This window comes from Lingula anatina, chromosome 10, assembly GCF_051362555.1.
Source record: "Lingula anatina isolate TDL-2025a chromosome 10, LinAna3.0, whole genome shotgun sequence".
NCBI lineage: Eukaryota > Metazoa > Brachiopoda > Lingulata > Lingulida > Lingulidae > Lingula > Lingula anatina.
The window spans coordinates 150,959-167,981 of record NC_141776.1 but is presented as its reverse complement, the minus strand read 5'-3'; the positions used below and the strand labels follow the sequence as shown (position 1 = coordinate 167,981).

Below are 17,023 nucleotides of genomic sequence, written 5' to 3'. Positions count from 1 at the left end.
TACTGTTTATATTCTATCCTGATATTTTTGCTAACAAAAATGATCTGAAAAATAAACATATCTACGAATAATGAAAATAAACAAAAGATATTGTGTTTAATACAGAAAGTTTTATATTTATTCAGTCTTACAGCCAAAACTGTTGTAAATTAGAGAATAAAGGTTTTTAATCACAAAAAGAAATGATGTGCTCCTATAACTAATATCATCATGAAGGAATAAAGGATCCGTTATCAAAACAATGAGAGTCTTAATTGTTATACATGTTTCTTGATTAACATTAACTGTTTTGAAATAATCAATAAATTCTAAAATGTGTGTGCTTATCTAATTTTACGATAGATAGTGAACTTTTACGCCTTATAATATGAACTGTTTTCTCCTTAAAAAAAAAACTCTCTTTATTACAAACATTTTATGTATAACAAGTTTCTTATTGGCAACATTACTGTATCCACCTTTTAATCTGAAAAATAACATTCATTAAATGCAAAAACCTAGTATCTGAAGCAAGTGTTTAAAAAGTCAGAAGCAAGCACAGTGAAATAAAGCAATTATAATTTACGACAACACTTTTCTACTAAAAGCCAACTTTGGACTGCTCTCTTAAACAAAGGAAGGACTGGAATGCTAGAATAAGCAGTAATAAACTATTAATAACACATCCATCTAAAATTATAGAAAAAAAAGGTCACCAAAAACGTCTCTGACTTCCCATACTTCTGCCATACCCTAAAATAACTCCTATGGCATCATAAAGTACTGTCTTATAATGTGAAACTAATATCAAACATCTGTAACTAATATTAGTGATACTTTATAAGCAATGTCAGACACTAAGCATGAACATCGAAGCAGTGATTGTTAACCCTTTCTGAACCAAGGTGCATAATGACAACTTTCTGAAAACCAATTGATTGTAATGTCTTTTTTACAAATTTAAATTAAATGCATATCTGCATTGAATGTCCATTATAAGATGAGTCGGCTAATTTAAAGAATTTAAAATCGCCAGTGAAAGTTAAATTAAATTAAATACAAAGTGAAAGTGAAAGTTAAATTAAATGGTCTTATTTTAAAATAAAGTAGCTGCCATATACAGTGAAAACTGTGCCAAGTTTGTCACAACATGCTCCAGAACTTGTCAGAGAGGGTTGACATAGTGACATATGTATATACTAGGTGACAATGAAATAATTACAAGCAACATGTAAACTGACAGCAGACTTTAAATTCACATTTATTTATACACATATATGACAATGACACTTTTACAACTACATGGGAGTCAAACTCTGTAGCTTCTCAATTTATGGCCTATGTATATCAAAAGAAGCGTACAATATCTACTAACCGCACATTATTTCAGTCATTTATATACATTATTATTACATAAAATTGTTAATATTAACATGCTTTTATTCACCCAAATATACTTTTTCTCACCTCCTCCCCCCCCCCAAAAAAAAAAAAAAAAAAAAAAAAAAGGAATATACAAATGACTTCTAAACTACATGTAAAAAGCCAGGTCAAGTGTTAATATGCATATATATATAAAGTGTAAAAAACTATGTAAAACAGGTCTTGACAGTAAATTTTAAAATAAATTAAGAATTTCATAAATATGCGGTCCTAAGTCAGTGTGTAAAGCACAATGAAAGCTTCCACAGTATATGGACATGTGCAGAACCAATCTGACCTGCAGATTAACTAACCCATGGATCAAATATGCCAAGATTGAATTCCTTTGCCCCTGCAGATACAGAAGCATGGGAGGCAGTAAATCCATGGCAAAGTGTGCACCATATTTGATTCCAGATCAGTTAGTCCTCGGGTCAACTTGGTTCTGAACAGATCCTACATTTCAAGTGGAGACACACAGACAGACAAGTAAATAAATAATATAACAATCATTACAGTAATTTTTATATGCTGTATAGTTACCAAATATATTTATAATTTACCAGGTGATAAAAAAATTTAATCCAAATGATTTTTGCAATGATGTCCCAGATGCAACACTACGTAGTAATATATATATATGGAAATTTATATTATTATTCAATATGAAGGAGCAACATAATGTTCAGTGCATATTTCTATTCATCTGATATGCTAACAATTCATTCTGATAAAGATAAATATAAAGCACATTTAAACAGTTGTCTCTTGTACAGAGGACCTTAAATCTTGAGTATCGGAGTTTTTTTTCTTTTTTTTGGGAGGGGGGGAGGGGGATTTAAATTAATTTCCTAATATCATTTTAAAGATTTGGCTGGTCAGACAGACAGTGAAAAACATACTATGAAAGTAACAGCCAGTCCATTAAGGAATCAAAAAGGTGAAAGAGCAACAGTATTACAGTTTCCGTAGTTTGACATTTATATATCTGAAAAAAATGAACAACAGGACAAAAACTTCAGCACATTAGCGTCACACGAGGCTTTCACATGAATCTGCCAGCTAAGGTAGACAGGAATGCTGTCCAATGTGCAGACATGCAGGCAGTCCTGAGCAAATAATGACACTGACATTTTAGTAGCAAATAAATGGAGTATATTTAAAACTTGTTCACACCAGTTTAAACAAGACTGTACTTGAAATATATATTAGATACAAAAACTGACATATGAATCATAAAATGTCCGTAAAGGCCCCCCAAGTTTGCTCTTGTTGACTTTAATCAACAAGGTGGAATTTTAAAAACTGCCTACTGCTGAGCATTTTGTGTAAAAAAAAAAAAAAAAAATCTGGCTCCTGATTTCAGCAGCTTTCATATTGTAAGTTTTATCTTTTAAATGAAAACTGATGAGAACAAGGTTTAACCTAGCCATGCATGGTTGTTAACTTGAAGGAAAAAGTGCAGATCACGTCCTGCTGTCTTAGCCAACTTGAGTGCTATAAAATTCCACACATCTTCCATAACATTTAATGATCATGTCAACTATTCTAAATTTTCTTAATTCTAACTTAAAAATTAAAAATATTATAGATTCTGTTGAAAATTGATATTATTCTAACTTGAAAACTAGACCCAAAATCTTTGAGAGAAAAAAACATAAAATAAACATATCATGGTAATTTTAAAACTATATATAGAAAAACTTTTGTTGTGCTTTTTTCTTAGATAAATACTCACAAACATAGTTCTTTACAAAAGTTACCAAACTGATGACTTTGATAGATTCTATCCCCAAACACTCAAGATAGCCAAGGCAGCAAGATGTGACTAATTCAAAGTTTGCTGACAAGACGAGACCAATTCTTATACCTATGGCGCCCCCTACAGGGCTGATCTTTCCAAGATGTTCTTGCAACTCCCAGAGCATCTGGGTTGAGTGGTCCACTGAGAGAAGTATAAGAAATATCAACACATCAGTAAGGGTTATCTATATAATCTTCATCTATTGAAGGCATAACAACTGTCCATTCTGGCAAAAAAAATGGATTTTTGGGGGGTAAACAACAATTTTCCTGTACTTAGCAATAGTTCATGAATCCGTTCTGGACAACATTCAAAGCTAGTCCCTGTTGTTTTTTATGTTTTTTTTTCTCTTAAGAGATTATTACAGAAGGTAGCTATCTATGAAGGTCCATATGGTCCAAGCAAAGATTCCAGCATGAATGTGTCATTTTGGTGGTAAAATGAAATTTAGTATATTTCTATGAGTTGTTTATTGATGTGTTTATTGTGAAATATGAATCCTATATAAAAAGTGGTTATCCCTGAAAATGTCTACTTCCAACTGTAGACAACATAGCAGTGATACTACAGTAACTGTTGTGTAAAATGTCTACTTCCAACTGTGGACAACGTAGCAGTGATACTACAGTAACTGTTGTGTAAAATGTCTACTTCCAACTGTAGACAACATAGCAGTGATACTACAGTAACTGTTGTGTAAAATGTCTACTTCCAACTGTGGACAACGTAGCAGTGATACTACAGTAACTGTTGTGTACAATAGCACGTATCACACACAAGGGTTGGTTCATAAACAAAAAAAGTTCTTTTTTTCTAAAATTTGGTTTTTAATCCTGATTTAACATCAGTGTTCACTATATATTCACTTTCTAAACCTTGATTTAAAATAACTTCAAAGTTAAAACTAGACTGAACTGTTTAAAAGTATCAATAACACAGTAGCAAAACATTTAACAGTGAATTTTCTATAAAAAAAAAAACAACTAATAGTTAAACTTTAATCTAGCTCTTAAGACAAATTTTTAAATTCATGAAAATTCTAGAATGTAGAAGTTTAGTTCTAAACCCCTGCAAATGCAGCTACCGCAAAACAGATCCATTGTATCTGACATTCAGCAAATAAAGCAATATTTTATGCTTTATCAGTGTAAAATATCAAACACAGAGATAAGTACAATATTTCTTAAGCTAAATAACTACAAAATATGTAGGACTCCATGTTCAAAATGTGTCTTTTTCTACGTCAGAAATAGTCTAAATGATGTCACCATGAGTCCAACTCATTGACCAAGGGACTTATTATATATAAGACAAGATTAATGATATCAAGAAATCACTGTCCAGTAATGTTACATCAACAAAGAATACAGACTTAAATATTATAAAGTGCTATAAAGACCTCTTAAAACACTTTTATGCACCTAAAAAATGTGTGAAAATCGACACAACATTCTGTTAAATCCTCTCACACTAGAATACATGGAGAAGAGAATGAGAAGATTGATACTATTTTTTCAGGTAGAAAGAAGGTGTTAATTATATTTGTAAAATCAAGATGCAAGTTGCAAAGTGATGTTCTGAATATTTACCATTCATATCTGGACTCTTAGGATCATCTCTGAAGGCAAAAATGTCATAATCTGGGTCGAAGGTATCTGTGTCTACATCCATCTTTTGTTCTTCTTGTGCGGCCTTAAAAGTAAGAGTGAATTATGATTATTTTATATGTCAGCTATGACATGATAATCAACTTAGCCTGGTCACACATTGATAACATGATAATCAACCTAGCCTGGTCACACATTGATAACATGATAATCAACTTAGCCTGGTCACACATTGATAACATGATAATCAACTTAGCCTGGTCACACATTGATAACATGATAATCAACTTAGCCTGGTCACACATTGATAACATGATAATCAACTTAGCCTGGTCACACATTGATAACATGATAATCAACTTAGCCTGGTCACACATTGATAACATGATAATCAACTTAGCCTGATCTCACATGGATAACATGATAATCAACTTAGCCTGGTCACACATTGATAACATGATAATCAACTTAGCCTGATCTCACATTGATAACATGATAATCAACTTAGCCTGGTCACACATTGATAACATGATAATCAACTTAGCCTGATCTCACATTGATAACATGATAATCAACTTAGCCTGATCTCACATTGATAACATGATAATCAACTTAGCCTGATCTCACATGGATAACACAGTCACGAGAAAAAAAAACTGAAAAAAAAAAAACAAAAAAACAAAAACAAGAATTGTGAATGAACTTAAAAGCAGCCCTGCCAAGAGAATGTTTGACCTGATCATGTCAAAACAGACCACAACTATATGTCCCTGAGATACAGCTCATAGACAAGTTAATCTCTTCGTGAACAAGGCACAGGTGCTCTAATACTGAGAAAATAATCCTAAGCAACAACAATCCACTTTTATACCAAAAACTTGGATATTAGGTCCTTGTATTTTTCACATAACTGTATTGTAAGATTTTGACAGACTGGAAAATTTAATCTACCTCAATTTTTCTAACTCTAAGACTTGTAAAAGAAAAAAAAAATACCAAAAGTATATGTCAACTAAATCATAATTAAAAAAAAGTATAAGGTTCCACCTCTGGTTTCACACTGGGGTTTTCACTCTTCACACTGGCCAGCTCCCCAAGGCTGTCACCAGGGGCAGTGTGCATGGGAGGTGATGCTTCTAAATCTCCTCTTGAGATTAACGTACACATGTAGGCATCATGGGAGAAAACATCATGGCGGATGAGCTCGCAGAACAGGGAAATGAGATTGGAGAAAGCAGTCCTGTTTTCAGCAGATGGACTCTCATCTATGTTTTGAAAATATGACATTTGATTTACAATAATAATTGAATTTCAAACAATTAAATTGAAATGGTGTTAATATTTAAGGGTATTAAATTTTCAAATAACAAATACATGAAATATGTTATTCCAATGCTGACAACGAGTAGTACTCATACATATAGTCATGATTTTTCTTCTCAAAAATGATAACTATATGACATTTCTAACAGCCATGGGTGTTTGAAAGCAAATAAAATTGCTGTATGAAGAATACTGTATCAAGACATTGTTTATAATAATATATATTTGGGAATGCTGTACACACCCAGAACAGGTGCCCTGTGATCTAGATACTGGATCAGAAGATTCTGGAAGATAGGTAGACCACTGGGGGCCATTGCTTCTGAGCCCAGGGAGTCCTTCTCATCCAAGATTTCAGACTCCTGAAGCTGAAGAGTTAATAGTTATTATTCCATCACACTTGAATATTTCCTTACTGAAGTGACTTTTTAACTGGTAAAAAAAAAAAAAAAAAAAATATATATATATATATATATATATATATATATATATATATATATATATATATATATATATATATAAGAATTTACATTTCAATTTTATATAATATCAAAAGCCTTGAATTATCTTATTATATACTCACGATTACTGGTTAAACTGAAAAATGAAATGAGACAAAGGCAAAAAAAAAATTCAGACAAAGTACAATCCAGCCTGGACTAGGTTATATTCCACCCAGTTATTACCTCTGAAGTCAGTTCATTTTGTCGTCTCTCCAACAACTTAGCAACAACAATAGCTCGGTGACATCCGGAGCGTTTCACGCTGACAGCCCACTCACACAACAAGTTCACGGTGGCCTCATCTGTCGACACCGGCTGGAAATATTGTTTTTAATAAAATTAAATATGACAAGAACTTGTCTAGCTTCTCAGAAATTAAGAATCATTATAATATTTATCACTACTTAAATATTACAGAGTTGAATAGAATAACTCAATTTTGATGAAAACTAGATAGTCACTACCGTTACTCTGACCCGTCCACACACCTCCTGATCCTTGCTCTGCCCTGCAGCAAATATCTTATTATACAATGTATCCAGGGATGCCGTCTGCTCCACGCGCTCAAAATTCTGTCTGTCCAGTGACTCAAGAGCTCCCAGGATTCGACTAATAGTGAAGCCTGAAAAAGTTGAAAATCATGTCAATTTTGAAATTCATTTGTGCACTCGTTTGATTATGTTATAAGCTTTAACTTTTAAATTTCTACACTTACTTGAGCTATACCTAACAAAGACAGGGGGAGACACTAATTGTCTCACATATGGGACAGTGCTAGGACTAAGACACGAGTGAATTGTGCTCAACCCATACAGAACCTGAGGAAGCTCACTGTAGTGATGGAAATCTTGAATGTGGTACAGCTCAAGTGTGGAAATTGTTTAAGCTTACAACAAAATCTTGTCAAACATAACGTGTCCTTAATGGTCAAATATAGTTATCAATATTTGGTACAGATAAAGAAGCATGGCATGTCACTACAGGAGCTGCAGGTAGTGGCTATTACTCAGCAAACAAATGAAAAATAGAGGAGCTTGGCATATTTTGTAGTGTAATGCCATGTTAGTCTTTAAATAACAGAAATGAACAGTAAGCACTTTAAGCTCTGCCCCCTACCTATTGTTGACTGCTGGCACTTGTCTGAGGACCAACGTACTTCAGCAGCTTGACCGCGCAGTTTGATCTGGTGCTCAGCTGACCTGATCAGAGCTCGCAGCTGGAGTTGGAGAAAAAATGTCCGCAATTATAAAACATACCTGTCAAATTTCAACACCTGATGCATAAAGTCTAAATAAAAATAGACTAAAAAGTTCCAAGTATTATACAGTATCTATAATATTCACAGTTTTCCCCCATTGAAAAGATGGCATGATTACAGTATAATTGGTCAGTCACCTCGGCATTATTAGGTCCAGGTGGCATAGGTAAACTGGAAGGTGCACATGGCAGTAGATCCAGGGGTGACCCACACAGGACGCTGGCACTCTTCCCCTCACCTAGATTATTCCATACCACAGCACTTGGACACTTCAGTACGATAGTCTGCAGCACTGCGGACAGCCCCAGAAGAAGTCCTCGGTGCTGAGAACAGCTGGTGTACTCCCCAAAAGCCCCAAGGACTGGGTTGGGCTGAGGAGCACTGGTGGTAGTAAGTTGTCTGGAAGATAGTTTCGGGGAAATAATTGTTAAAATGACTTCTAATATTATCATAATTGTGAAAGTGGAAATGTTATATTTAGTAATAGTCATGTACATTTTTGGCGGAACGTTTTTTTTTTTTTTTTTTTTTTGAAAAATTAGGAACTACAAATTTGAAAAATTAGATATTTTTTACATTATAAAGATCACTCATTAGGGAAATAAGGTGGACAATAAAATAGCAATATAATATTATACAGGTAATTCAATCAAAAATCATTTAGAGTGAATGTGAGAATATAGAGTATATGAAAGTGAAGCAAGAGAAAAATTCACTTCTTAACATAGTTTGTCAAAATTGCCAAAAATAACTTTTAAATATAATTTTTATTAATAAATTTAATCAAAACCATGTCCTCAAACCTCTATGTTACTTTTAAATGTAAGAATTCATGCAAATATCTTTACGTAGTGTTGAAAATTTCAGTTCAAATGACCACCTTAGGTGGCAAATATTTGAAAAAAATTCAAAAAAATACCTAAAAGCTAATTTTTGGAGTGAATGTTTCAAATTATTCTTTAAACCTGCAAACATAATAGCAATTTTTTAAAATTATCTACAAGAAAAAAAAGAAAAAAAGTCATGGTGCATGAAAAGATGATTATCTGTTTTCATGTAGGATGCATGACATACAGAGATCAACTTATAACTTGATTTTCATAATAAGTAAAAAATTTAGTCAAAAATCTGCTAATTCTTGATATTTTTATAACTTTAATCAAATCAAAATCATTGACTAATATCCATCCATTTCCACGTAATTCAAATATGACTCTACTATGACGTTAGAATTTATACAGGTGTCTATTTGTTGAAAAATGTCAGGACTGTCAACCATCTGAACTAACATATTTTTTTAAAAATAATATTTCAAATAATAAATCAAGATTACATTTAGTTTCTACAATTTTATTTTTGTAACCTGCAAATATTGTAGGTATCAGGCAAATAAAGACTTGAATGGGGCCAATCCAAGAAATACATTTAAGCATTTTGCTTAAAAAAACCATTTGCATAAAAGTTGCCCCAAAAAACTGTAAATTTCTCAAAAACATTCTTCCTTCAGGAATTCCATGATTTTTGCTGTGATTGCTTCCCACAGTTCACCCATCATTTGAGGGTTATTCTGGTTCACTTTATCATTAAGATACCCCCACAGAAAAAATCTGGGTGAATGCCATGCCCACTCAACATCATTTGGTGATTAATTTATAAATTAATTAAGTGATAATGAAAACTAAACTAATTGGTCATTTTATGAATATTTTATGAATATTTAATGCTACTGAAATATCAGCTAATCAATTAGCAAATAAATCAATTATTCATTTAAACATATAACAATGTATATCATGATGTTCTTGATGGTGATGATGAACTGAGGGGATTAAGCTGCCGCCATGTACTTTTCTAGTCTTATTTCAATCTAAACTAATATTATGTCAGAAATAATTAATATTTTTATAACTTAGTCAAATCAAAATAATTGGCTAATATCTATGTATTTCTTCTTAATCCAAAAATGACTTGACTTTAATGTTAGAATTTATGCAGGTCTCAATCTGTTGAAAAAATTTGATTTTTCTGACCACTTGAACTAACATTTTAAAGAAGAATGCATATGAAAAGGAACATTACAGGAGTGTTGATTCCAGTTAATTTCGGTTATTTTTATAACCTACTTTTAAATCCAGTAAGTAATAAAAACCAAAGACTCAAGATAAATGTTTTGCATGGAAAAAATTGTATACCTTTCTTTTTTTTTTTGTAATCAACATTATGACGTTGTGGAAGGATATGACAAACTTTCAGAAACTGTTTGAATTGACATAAATTTGTGGTGATCCATTGATTTATGAAGGTGCCCCAACTGCTTTTCTAGTCTGATTTCAAACTTAAACTAGTCTAGTATAGTATCAGGCATTCTCAAATTATTAATATTAATTTGTTTGTTTAGGAATCAAAATCAAAATAATTGCCATATATCTATTCATTTCCCCTTAATCCATGAAAGATTTTACATTGATGTTAAAATTTATGCAAGTCACTATTTGTTGAAATATTCCAATCTAATTAACCAACATTTTTTATGAACAATGCATTTCTCAAAGCTGAGCAAAGCAGAGCATCATAGGCAGTGAAGTCAAGAAATGAGTTATGCCAGTCCACAAAAAGAGAACCATTGTGTTACATTCTCTTTATTTTCTCACAAACCCCTTCACACATGTGCACACACACACACACATACATTCACATACCCCTCCACACACATGCATGCACACACACACATACCCCTCCACACACGTGCACTCATACACACACACACACACACACACACACATTCCCCTCCACACACGTGCACACATACACTCACATACTAACATATTTCACCATACACAGACATGAAACAAAATTCTTTAAAATTCATAAAGAACTAGTTATAACATGAGTTGTTCACTGTATATGACATACAAGAATGTAATTATATTGCATACAGTGGACGATGAGTAGTTGTAACTGACTTATACCACAACTGGCGCTTCTAACAATAGGATGAATGCACCGAAGTGTATGAAAATACAGACAAACCTGTACACCTAATACAAGTGCAATTGTCCTATTGTTCAAAGCCCCAGCAGTGGTATAATACAAAATGTTCGGCTAATTTTTTTTTTTTGCAAAAACAAACCAGAGCAGAGACCTACCCGTTAGCGTTAGCTGTGACCAGCGGCGACTGAGAGCGTGGCGTGGAGTAACCTGTCTCATTGCACATCAGGGCCAACTTTTTACAACAGAAGTGGGCCAGCTTTCTGGAGATACTCTGGGCACACGTAATCTCATCTACATACTGGAATGATAGGACAACAACAACTTTTTACAACAGAAGTGGGCCAGCTTTCTGGAGATACTCTGGGCACACGTAATCTCATCTACATACTGGAATGATAGGACAACAGGGACTCCAATATTTAAGACAAATATTGAGAAAAAACAATAGACATTTAAATTACTAGTAGTCAATGAGGATCTTTGAATTTTGTAATAAAAACCATTTACATTAAAAACAATAAGTCATAACTGCTCCACATATTGAAATGAGCTGTGTACAAGGTATTCAATGACAAGCACTAACCTGCAGCACCTGCATCAGCAGTAATTTCAGGACATTGTCATCCGGAGACTTTAGTTTATCCACGGTGTCTACCAACCAAATCAGAAACTCATGTCTGTCCAGCAAACCCTCCTGGGGAAATAAAAAAAGAAATAAATAAATTAGTAAATAAATACATAATTAGTAAAAAAATAATTAAATAAATTAGTAAATAAATAAATGATAATCAGTAAAAATCACATAATTTCATCATCATATTATGCACCCAGGGACACAATGACAGTTTCAAGCAACCGTTTTACTCTCTCAACCCCAATATGTAAGTGTCAAGGTATCCTTACGTAGAGGTTACTATAATCAAATGCCTGAACCTGACAATGGTATCTTGCTGGGCAATGATGGACTATTGGAGCAGACACAAATTGCAGTTTCTTTCCCACCTTCCATAAATATCCCACACATAAATTTTTACATAATTATTTCCATACACTCCTCATCAATGGCAGTCTTGGTACATTTATTCTTGATTTATCCAAACAGTGACAGAAGCACCACCCAACTATACATCTTATACATATGTTAAGACAGTGTTAAAGCCTTGGTTACCTCATACATATGTCTGGCCAGTCTGGTGGTATACTGCCATTGTTTTAAAGCCAGATCAATGTCTACATGAGAGGTCTGGGTGGCAGTCAGGAAGCTGGTCTGTGGACCCGAGGAGCCACCGTGATAGTGCTCTATGATCTTACTTAAGTGTTCTTTAAGAAACCTGTAGATTGTGATGGTCCAGTCTGGAGATGTAGTAAAATATCATATTTAATACACACAACAGAGACAGCTGTAGATTGTGATGGTCCAGTCTGGAGAAGATGTAGTAAAATATCATATTTAATACACACAACAGAGACAGCTGTAGATTGTGATGGTCCAGTCTGGAGAAGATGTAGTAAAATATCATATTTTATACACACAACAGAGACAGCTGTAGATTGTGATGGTCCAGTCTGGAGAAGATGTAGTAAAATATAATATTTAATACACACAACAGAGACAGCTGTAGATTGTGATGGTCCAGTCTGCAGAAGAAAGAGTAAAATATAATATCTTACACAACAGAGAAACCAACCTCACCTAATATAGAGTTTATTTTCAACAGGGTTTTTTCTTTATCAACCACAAATATTTACATTATGTGCTTTTTTCTCTTTGTTTCTTTTTTACTTTTTATTTTTGGGAGGGGGTGGTTTATCATATTCTGTTTCTTACCACTAGAAGGGTCTATGTTCTGTTTCTTACCACTAGAAGGGTCTATGTTCTGTTTCTTACCACTAGAAGGGTCTATGTTCTGTTTCTTACCACTAGAAGGGTCTATGTTCTGTTTCTTACCACTAGAAGGGTCTATGTTCTGTTTCTTACCACTAGAAGGGTCTATGTTCTATTTCTTACCACTAGAAGGGTCTATGTTCTGTTTCTTACCACTAGAAGGGTCTATGTTCTGTTTCTTACCACTAGAAGGGTCTATGTTCTGTTTCTTACCACTAGAAGGGTCTATGTTCTATTTCTTACCACTAGAAGGGTCTATGTTCTATTTCTTACCACTAGAAGGGTCTATGTTCTGTTTCTTACCACTAGAAGGGTCTATGTTCTGTTTCTTACCACTAGAAGGGTCTATGTTCTATTTCTTACCACTAGAAGGGTCTATGTTCTATTTCTTACCACTAGAAGGGTCTATGTTCTGTTTCTTACCACTAGAAGGGTCTATGTTCTATTTCTTACCACTAGAAGGGTCTATGTTCTGTTTCTTGGACTTGGTCTTGGATTCATTCATGGCTACAGTATAGGCGTTGTTCATCTTCAGGAACCACGCAGCCCGGATTAAAGGAACATTGTATTCACACAGCGTGGTAAAGATTTCTTCCCTCTTGTTGAAAACAGGGACCTGTTATAAAAGTAATGAAATAATTATAACATCCTGCTGTAATTAACGTACAAGAAGCAATTTATTCAGAATTTGTTTTTCTCTCAGAAGACCACCCAATCTTTTCCATATAATATTCCTTAAAAATATAATTATAATAATAATAATGATAATTATAATCATTATTATCATCACCATTATCCATCTATTCTTTTGATTAATTTGTTTATTAATTTTTCTTTTTTAGTGGGTGTGTGTGCATGAGTACATATGCGTGTATGGTACAGTAGTGTTCAAATGATTGTTCATTATATACAACTGTTTAGTCTACATTAGCTCAAATACTTTTAAATGTTAGGCTACAGTAATTTAAAATCTTTAAAATGTCGAGCCACACTAAGGTATTTTACTTTTCTCCCAATCTGTGTCAGAGGTTTACTCCCGGCCAAGTCTTTGAACCAATTCTCTATGGCCTGCTTTGACCTTGCTGTGACCTTAAATGACACAATTATGCTGACAATTAATACAATGACATGTGCTATGCAGTGTTCAAATGGCTCAGACTGAGCTGTGGAGGGAGCCTTGTTTCCTAGTCTAGTACTGAAGACTTTCGAGGAAAGTAAACTGGCAGCTTTGCAGTCAACCACAATATAAACTATAATCAAGCTTCATTAAATAAACCGATAATTTATCACAAAGGTAGCCTAATTAAAATCTTAAATCTAAACAATGTTGTATAGTGATGGCTATTATAACATTATTTATTTTATCATATACGCCATCATTCTATTTGCTTTTTATTTTGTTGACTTTGGTGTCGCGTCTTTATATATATATATATATGGGGCTTTTAAAAATATCAAATGCTAATGCCAAAGACAAGCAACTCTATATTGGGGTCCAAAGGGAGAAAAATTCATGACTAAAATATCCAGATAAATTTTTAAAAACTTGTTTATTTCAGTCTCTCTATACATAATTTAAAAACATTTCTAGATAACTGCTGATGATATTATCACTTACTGGCCAGAAGTTGTCCTTTGTGTTGATAATAGGTTTCTTTTTCCCAGTATCTTGTAGTGTGTTAAGATCTGTCTTCTTAGCTATGATTGCACTTAGACTGCTGCCAATCTGAAATAGTGGGACATCTACAAATGATTTTCAGTATTCTAAAATGGTATTCTTTTTTAAAATCAAACTAAAAAATACACACTGTTTCTGCACCAGCTCTACCATACATAGTTGTACCTACAAAAATGAAATAATAAATGAAATAAAGAATAAGTTACTATCTTGTAAATCAATACCAGTAGGTTAATAAATCTAAGTCTTAATATGTTTTTCCTCTAATTACTAATCACTTACCAATCAGATGTAAGAAACAAACACTTCTACCCAGCACTGTAAATTGACAATATTTTTATCATACTAATACATTTCATAAGCTACCCTTTTTTCTACTTACGGCATTTTGCATTTGCATCACTGTGACATGTTTTGCAGATCCATATTCGTCATTGAAGTGAGGGATGTTGTTGAACCCTTGCTTCACACTGACATGAGTCAATTCATCCTGAAACCAACAAGAACATACATGTTCACTGCCACTGCCCAGTGCCTTGATTTGATGTGTAGGGTATTGGGGAAGGAGAGAGACACAGGGGGAAGGGGTAGTTCAGCAGTGTACCCCTCCCCCCTCCCACTAAATGCCATACGTTTGATTTTCATTTTCTCCCAACTTCAGATTTGTGCATGGTGATTTTAGACGAGATTTTGGGTTGTTAGAAAAAAGGAAGAATCGCTTGGTGTCCCAATGATCGTATATCTGGGGGTCTCTCAAGGCGGAAAACTGTTAAAAAATTAAATTTCCGATTTAAGTCGGAAGAAATCGTTTCTATTGAATTGTAGTGCCAGGGGCAGGTAGAACAGGCCGGGTAGCTCAGTAGGTAAGAGCACTCGCCCTGTAAGCGAGGGGTCCCAGGTTCGATTCCTGGTCTGGTCGGTGATTTTTCTGCACTCGCCCCAAACCGCTACAATGGTGGCAGCGGTGTTGCGAGATAGGACTCGCGTCTTTCGGCATTTGGGAGGGAGGAGTGGTAGTGCCAGGGGCAGGTAGAACCGACCGGGTAGCTCAGTAGGTAAGAACACTCGCCCTGTAAGCGAGGGGTCCCGGGTTCGATTCCTGGTCTGGTCGGTGATTTTTCTGCACTCACCCCAAATCGCTACAAAGGTGGCAGCGGTGTTGCGAGATAGGACTCGCGTCTTTCGGCATTTGGGGGGGGAGGAGTGTAGTGCCAGGGGCAGGTAGAACCGGCCGGGTAGCTCAGTAGGTAAGAACACTCGCCCTGTAAGCGAGGGGTCCCGGGTTCGATTCCTGGTCTGGTCGGTGATTTTTCTGCACTCACCCCAAATCGCTACAAAGGTGGCAGCGGTGTTGCGAGATAGGACTCGCGTCTTTCGGCATTTGGGGGGGGGAGGAGTGTAGTGCCAGGGGCAGGTAGAACCGGCCGGGTAGCTCAGTAGGTAAGAGCACTCGCCCTGTAAGCGAGGGGTCCCGGGTTCGATTCCTGGTCTGGTCGGTGATTTTTCTGCACTCACCCCAAATCGCTACAGAATTTCATTATTAATGTCTCTTCAATGATGTGAAGCACCTGCTGTGCTGAGTAATATAGAACGGTAATAGCCATAGCAATCGAGATCACTAATATTAAAAAGTATTCCACTCAAAAATGAACTTTTGATGTAAGTACAGTATATCACAATTAAATGAAAACAATAAACAATCTAAGGAATCCTAATCGGCAATCGGCTTTATCAATGAGTCGTTTCTTTAAAAAGAAGCCGACATTTTCCCAGGGCAATTTCTAACCAGTTTTCAACCAATCAACAGCGGTAAGAACTAAAGTAAACATCTAGATATAAAAAAACAGTTTATTTTACCTCTTTTTGTCTGTGTTCTTGTGGATAGACATCTGGAGGACCCAAACGCGGCTTTTTAAGCGACCTATTATCTTGACTCGGGAAGGCCGCCATCTTAGTTTATGTTGACTGCTTAGAGAGTATTTCCGGTGACCCGAGTGCATTCGTGGAGAGTACAAGGTCACGGAGGTACATTACTTCTATTGCTAAACTTCTACTAGGCCAGCAGCTGTGACACAGAAAAGGAGCCTGATACGCCCAATACACCTTTCAATTAAAATATGAGAACAAAACACTTTATTTAGTACTTTTTATTTTGCTGTTAATAATATTTTAATTAAATAATTTTAAAAAATTAATTAAGCTAGATGAGACTGGAAAAGCTGACTCGAGAGCGACTGAAGACCTACATACCAGTAATACCAGTAGTTTATGTTGACTGCTTAGAGAGTATTTCCGGTGACCCGAGTGCATTCGTGGAGAGTACAAGGTCACGGAGGTACATTACTTCTATTGCTAAACTTCTACTAGGCCAGCAGCTGTGACACAGAAAAGGAGCCTGATACGCCCAATACACCTTTCAATTAAAATATGAGAACAAAACACTTTATTTAGTACTTTTTATTTTGCTGTTAATAATATTTTAATTAAATAATTTTAAAAAATTAATTAAGCTAGATGAGACTGGAAAAGCTGACTCGAGAGCGACTGAAGACCTACATACCAGTAATATTTCA

General features: G+C 34.7%; 1 protein-coding gene and 2 non-coding genes across 5 annotated transcripts in view; 2 read left to right on the top strand and 1 right to left on the bottom strand.

The window, feature by feature from the left end:
• LOC106169145 (mediator of RNA polymerase II transcription subunit 12-like protein) overlaps positions 1–16,454 on the bottom strand; it is a 57,766-nt gene extending 41,312 nt beyond the window's left edge. For 2 of the 3 annotated variants that reach the window (XM_086996700.1, XM_086996701.1), the window contains exons 1-16: positions 16,308–16,454; positions 14,833–14,940; positions 14,391–14,498; positions 13,778–13,861; positions 13,226–13,388; positions 12,056–12,240; positions 11,471–11,581; positions 11,043–11,185; positions 8,034–8,295; positions 7,755–7,854; positions 7,127–7,260; positions 6,822–6,953; positions 6,380–6,503; positions 5,860–6,077; positions 4,795–4,897; positions 3,272–3,346 (exon numbers count right to left, since the gene is read on the bottom strand). In XM_086996700.1, the coding sequence (XP_086852826.1) occupies positions 3,272–3,346; positions 4,795–4,897; positions 5,860–6,077; positions 6,380–6,503; positions 6,822–6,953; positions 7,127–7,260; positions 7,755–7,854; positions 8,034–8,295; positions 11,043–11,185; positions 11,471–11,581; positions 12,056–12,240; positions 13,226–13,388; positions 13,778–13,861; positions 14,391–14,498; positions 14,833–14,940; positions 16,308–16,400 (2,143 nt within the window). In that variant the 5' untranslated portion in view covers positions 16,401–16,454. The remainder of the gene's footprint in view (positions 1–3,271; positions 3,347–4,794; positions 4,898–5,859; positions 6,078–6,379; positions 6,504–6,821; positions 6,954–7,126; positions 7,261–7,754; positions 7,855–8,033; positions 8,296–11,042; positions 11,186–11,470; positions 11,582–12,055; positions 12,241–13,225; positions 13,389–13,777; positions 13,862–14,390; positions 14,499–14,832; positions 14,941–16,307) is intronic. The other variant, XM_086996702.1, reaches the window with a different exon arrangement.
• Trnat-ugu (transfer RNA threonine (anticodon UGU)) lies at positions 15,296–15,369 on the top strand. Its single transcript has one exon. It is a non-coding gene; the product is annotated as a tRNA-Thr (tRNA).
• Trnat-ugu (transfer RNA threonine (anticodon UGU)) lies at positions 15,873–15,946 on the top strand. The gene has a single exon. It is a non-coding gene; the product is annotated as a tRNA-Thr (tRNA).
• Positions 16,455–17,023: the final 569 nt, after the last annotated feature.